At 42.0% G+C, this 5,486-nt stretch overlaps 1 gene segment (V, D, J or C); it reads right to left on the bottom strand.

Annotated features, from left to right (window-relative positions):
- Positions 1–965: 965 nt before the first annotated feature.
- On the bottom strand, positions 966–1,564 carry LOC118007527. The segment is given in 2 exon segments: positions 966–1,282; positions 1,511–1,564. Coding segments are annotated over 2 exon segments (366 nt in total).
- Positions 1,565–5,486: the final 3,922 nt, after the last annotated feature.

Raw genomic sequence — 5,486 nt, 5'->3', positions numbered from 1 at the left:
ATGGCCACACCAACAGCACAAGTGAACTTCAAAAAACATGTTGTCAAAGGAAGCCGAAAAGTACATACTGTATGATGTCATTCATGTGAAGTTTAAGACCAGGAAACGGAGCCCTGGTGGCTGCTGGTACTGGGGGAGGATGGGGTGTGGAAGTGACTGCAAGGAGCGTGAGGAAGCCTTTGGGATGTTGGAGGCAGCGACTCTCTGGACTGGGTAGCAGTTAGAGGAGGATATGCGTATGTGTATATTCATCTAGGTGTATATTTAAATTCACTTTTGCTGCATTTAATATTATCTACTCTTTAAATGAATGAGTTAATTAATGAATAGGACTTACGGAGTCTGAAAATCAGAATTTTGCCCCCCATCTTCTTCCCTAAAGCACTGGTGTCTGAGAACCCCTGATTTCTTATCTCTAGAGGATGATTGTGTGACTATTTGCTCTGGATGCGTAAGGCTTGGTGCTGCATATTGGACACAGAGCACATCTCCAAGACTTCAACAAACGGCAACTGGCAGAGTAATTACTGTCATCAGTAGTATTATTGTTATTATTTGTCTGTTGACTGTCATCAGTAGTATTATTGTTATTATTACTATTGTTATTATTACTATTATTATTAATAGTATTAGTAGGAATATCTTCTTGGATATGGGCTCCTTTTTCTGCCTAGTTCTCTGTCTTAAAACAAAACAAAAAACCTCGCAGAGGGTTTCTCAGAGAAAGGATTTACAGGCCTGACCTAGAAACCTCCTTGATAGAATTCACTGAAGGTTTGGTGGTTTTATGTTGTTCAAAAAGGAAGCTTTCGAAGGACAAAGTCCCTTGCAGGTCATGACCCTTGAGCCCTGCAAGCCCTTCCCCAAAGCAGCCCTTGCCCCGATGAACAGACCACAGAGCAGAGCGCAGGTGCTGGAACGCCCACCCCACCCCACCCCCAACCAGCCCGGGGGACAGTTTATGCTCAGGGCTGTAGCACCGTGTGAGGAACTGTATAATCCTGCTGGCAGTAATAACTGGCAGCATCCTCAGCCTCTACTGTGCTGATTTTGAGGATGAATTCTGTGTCAGACTGAATCGCAGAGAACCGGTCTGGGACACCAGACATTAGGTTATCAGCATCATAGATGAGAAGCTTAGGAGCCTGGCCTGGTTTCTGCTGATACCAGCTCAAGTAATCGCTGATGCTCTCGTTGGCCCTGCAGGTGATGGACACGCTCTCTCTCAGGGACACAGTGAGGAAGGCCGGAGACTGGGTCAGCCCAGCGTTCCCGCTAGCGGCTGGGAAGGAAGCGAAACACAAAGTCACCATTGTCTACCAGGTCCCACTCCACTCTCCTCCCAGAAGATTCTGGCGGCCCTGGTCCCCTAACTTGAGAGCACCTGGGTCTCCGAGGGAAGGGGAGACCCCGGGTCAGGGATCCACAGAGCCCTGGGGAGATCCCACAGTCAGGAGGAGAGGAGCCCCCCCCCCCCATCTCGGGGATGTCCCTGCACTCCCCTCCTCACCTGGGAGGCAGGCCAGCAGAAGGCAGAGGAGCTGGGTCAGGACACCCATGTTCGATCCAAGGCCCTGCCTGAAGCTCTTTTTTGCCCCAGATGTCTGAGCAGCCTATTTATGAGGATTCTGAAGAGCAGAAACGGGCCCTGGGGGAAACATGCAAATCACTGAGGGGTTGGGCAGGTCTGGCTGCAGCTGCAGAACCAGTGCCTCCTGGGGAATCACACAAACCCAGGATTCACGTCCAGTCCCAGAGGAGCTTCTCCCAGGTGTTTGTCAGAAAAAACTCTCTCTCTGGGGCGCCTGGATGGTCAGTCAGTTAAGCGTCTGACTCTTGATTTCAGCTCAGGTCATGATCTCATGGTCCTGGGATGGAGCCCTGCCTCAGATTCCAAGCCCAGTGGGGAGTTTGCTTGAGGATTCTCTCCTTCTCTCTCTGCTCCACCCCCCCCTTTCCACTCGCTCTCTCTCTCTAAAATAAATAAATATTTAAAAAAAAAGAAAAGAAAAAATCACCTCCAATTTTTCTGATTCCTATATGTCCTCATTGCTCTGAATTTTGTGCATCTTCTCAAAACAAGAAAATAATAGATCTGGGATGACCCTCCAAGACTTAAATTTTTGTATGAACATATACTTTTCCCTATAGAATTCATGAGCTCTCATTTTCTAGGGATGGGTGTGAAATACCAGTTCTATCTTGGTATGTTACTTAGACTAAATAACCATGAGTCATGGACAATAAGACAAGAGAGTATCTCCTCGGATCAAATCCATGCAGTGCTTCTTCAGGCATTATGCAGTCGAGAAGGCTTATACATTGTTAGAGGCTATTTCCATGGTTAATATTATTCTTTATTTTGGAGGTTAATGTCATTTGGGTATTAACTTTCTCCGCTTCCTATTTTTACTGCTTCTCATTCTTCTCATCAGTTTTTGCTGATCATATTCTCATGCCTTAGAGTAACGATAAGTTCTCTTTTGTCTGACACAGTCCCAATGTGATCTTTAACATTTAATAGCACCCCCTCTTTGCTCTCACAAATAACCCAGTTTGGGTGAAAACTTATATGACAGCCCTCTATTCTGATCTTTTTTATTCCCAGTTTACTAAGACATTTCTTAACTAAAAATTAGTAATGAATTGTTAAATTTTATCAAATATATTTATAACTATTATCAGCATGATCAAACACATGTATTTATATATTTTTTAAAATATATATTTATAAAATAAAAAAATTAAAAAAAATATATTTATAGTTACATCACCATATATATACATATAAAATAGTCATAGAACATGAATATATTATATATTATATATACACCTATATATTTTATATATATATACACACACCTATATGTATATTTTTCTATAAATAAGGTAATTTTTAACTTTTTATTCAAATATTATTTTGTCTTAATTTCTTCTTAATATCTTTATGAACAGATTGCTAAATATTCATACTGAGGTCAGTTTTAATAAAATGCATCTAAGTAAGTGTGTAGGTGCATAAATATTGTATTTGTCAACTTTTGCATGATGATTGATAATAAACCACTCACAACCAAGTGGCACACAATACTAAGCATTAACTTTAATATCCACAGATGTTCATGTTAACAATGGTTTGGCTGATCCAGGCAGGGCTCAGCCAGGTGGTTCTGCTACATGCCACTATGATGCTCTCCAGCCTATGGATAGTGTTTCATCTGGGACCAAGATGGAAGGGCAGTGACTACTCATTTTTCTTTCTTTCTTTTTTATTTTTTAAGTAATCTCTATACCCAGTGTGGGGCTTGAACTCAGAACTTCCAGACCAAGAGTCTCATGCTCTACCAACTGAGCCAGACAGGCACCCCTGCTCTGGGTGAAATATTCTAATGGCAAGTTTCAGAAGTGAACAAAATCCCCAAACCAAGCTGCACAAGGAAATTTAAGTCCAATGATCTCCAACACAGGTGCACAAAATTTATATTCTTTTGCCTTTGTAATTCCTCAAGTTTCTAAAAACCTTTAATCTATTAAATTTTCAAAGAATTCCTCAAAAAGTTAAAAATAGAACCCTACTATCCAGTTAATCGCACTACTAGGTATTTACCCCAAAAATACAAGAACGGTAATTCAAAGGCATACATGTACCTCTATATTTATAGCAGTATTGTTTACAATAGCCAGCTTTTGGAAGCAGCCCGAGTGTCCATTGATAGATGAGTGGATAAAGAAGAGGTGGAATATTATCAGCCATAAAAAAGAATGGGGGCGCCTGGGTGGCTCAGTCGTTAGGTGTCTGCCTTCGGCTCAGGTCATGATCCCAGGGTCCTGGGATCGAGCCCCGCATCGGGCTTCCTGCTCAGCGGGAGTCTGCTTCTCCCTCTCCCACTCCCCCTGCTTGTGTTCCCTCTCTCACTGTATCTCTCTCTATCATATTAAATAAATAAAATCTTAAAAAAATAAATAAAAAATAAAAAAGAATGAAATCTTGCCATTTGCAATGACATGGATGAAGATAGAAAGTATAATGCTAAGTGAAATAAGTCAGTCAGAGGAAGACAAATACCATATGATTTCACTCACATGTGGAATTTAAGAAACAAAACAAATAAGCGAAGAAAAAAAAAGGAAAAGAGGGAGAGAGACAAACCAAGAAACAGACTCTTAACTATAGAGAACAAACCGATGGTTACCAGGCGGGTGGGGGGTGGGGGTGGGGGTGGGTGAAAGAGGTGATGGGGATTAAGGAGTGTGCTTGTCGGGATGAGCCCAGGGTAATGTATGAAATTGTTGAATCTCTGTATTGTACACCGGAAACTAATATGACACTGTATGCTAACTATATTAGAAATAAAATAAGTATAAAATAAAATTATATAAAATAAAATTATATAAAATAAAATTAAGTTAAATTAAATAAAAACGAAGTATTTAATCATGTCATTGGCAGATAAGTGTTTTTAGATTTTACTATTGTAAAAGTGTTTTCAAATCTAGTTTTGTGTTAACTCAAAATAGAGCTGAATGTGGTCTCAACATACAGCTTTAAATAGAAATTGTCTTAAATGGCTTCATTGGAAAAAAAATCTTTTTAGCTGAAGTAAACATTCTCTAAACCTGGTAACTTGTTAAAGTGCAGATTCCCATCTCAAGGTCTAAGGTGACCCGCAATTTTGTGTTTATAAGAAGTTCGCAGTGATGTAGATGATGCTGCAGGCCGCTGGGAAGATGTTGAGGGAAAAGAATGGTATGTTCACGCTTAGTGTTTTTGTGTGTGTCAAAAACGTTTTTCATTTATTTGTCAAATGATTGCTATATATTTAATGTAATTTCCTCATTTTCTGTTTACCATATAACTCAATAAAGTTTCAGGCTATGATCCCAGACCTGCTGATAATACTTGGAAGCACATTCGAGTGTCTTCTGGGTCCATCCTCTGGCCAGCAGAGCTCCGAGAGCCGGCCACCCATCATTGGCATCCCTTCTGGAAGCACATCTCCCCTTTTTTTCCTCTACAGCTTCCCTTCGAGGTGCTCAACAAGGCAGCCTCACTGGAATTTGGAGGTCAGAAGGGGAGGATTTGATCCTACCGATCAGCAGCTGCAGGCAGAGTGGACGAGGCGAGGACGGGAGGATCACCAGGAGAGGGGCTTCAGAGGCTGCAGCATCTGGCATCTCGCCCCCCAGGCTTCCCAGACAGGCCCGAGGACCACATGGTTAGGCAGCCTGTACCTTCAGTGGTAACATGCTCTGGCTTCCGGGGCAGCACCAGGGAATCACCCATTTCTAGCCTCTGTTCTCCTTCTTATCACACTCCCTAGACTTGGAAAGGTTTTGAAAGGTTATGGTTCGGAGTCAAACTCTGTGAATTTGAAACGTTCCTGCTTGGAATACCTAGAGTGGCTTCTCTTTTGCTGCGTGAAGCCTGGCTGATGCCACACCCCACACTCCTCAGGTGTAATCATCTGGGGGAAAGGGATTCAGTC

This window comes from Mirounga leonina, unplaced genomic scaffold (assembly GCF_011800145.1).
Source record: "Mirounga leonina isolate KUSES-001 unplaced genomic scaffold, KU_Mleo_1.0 Mir_125, whole genome shotgun sequence".
Classification (NCBI taxonomy): Eukaryota; Metazoa; Chordata; class Mammalia; order Carnivora; family Phocidae; genus Mirounga; species Mirounga leonina.
This window is presented reverse-complemented; position numbering and strand designations above follow the sequence as displayed.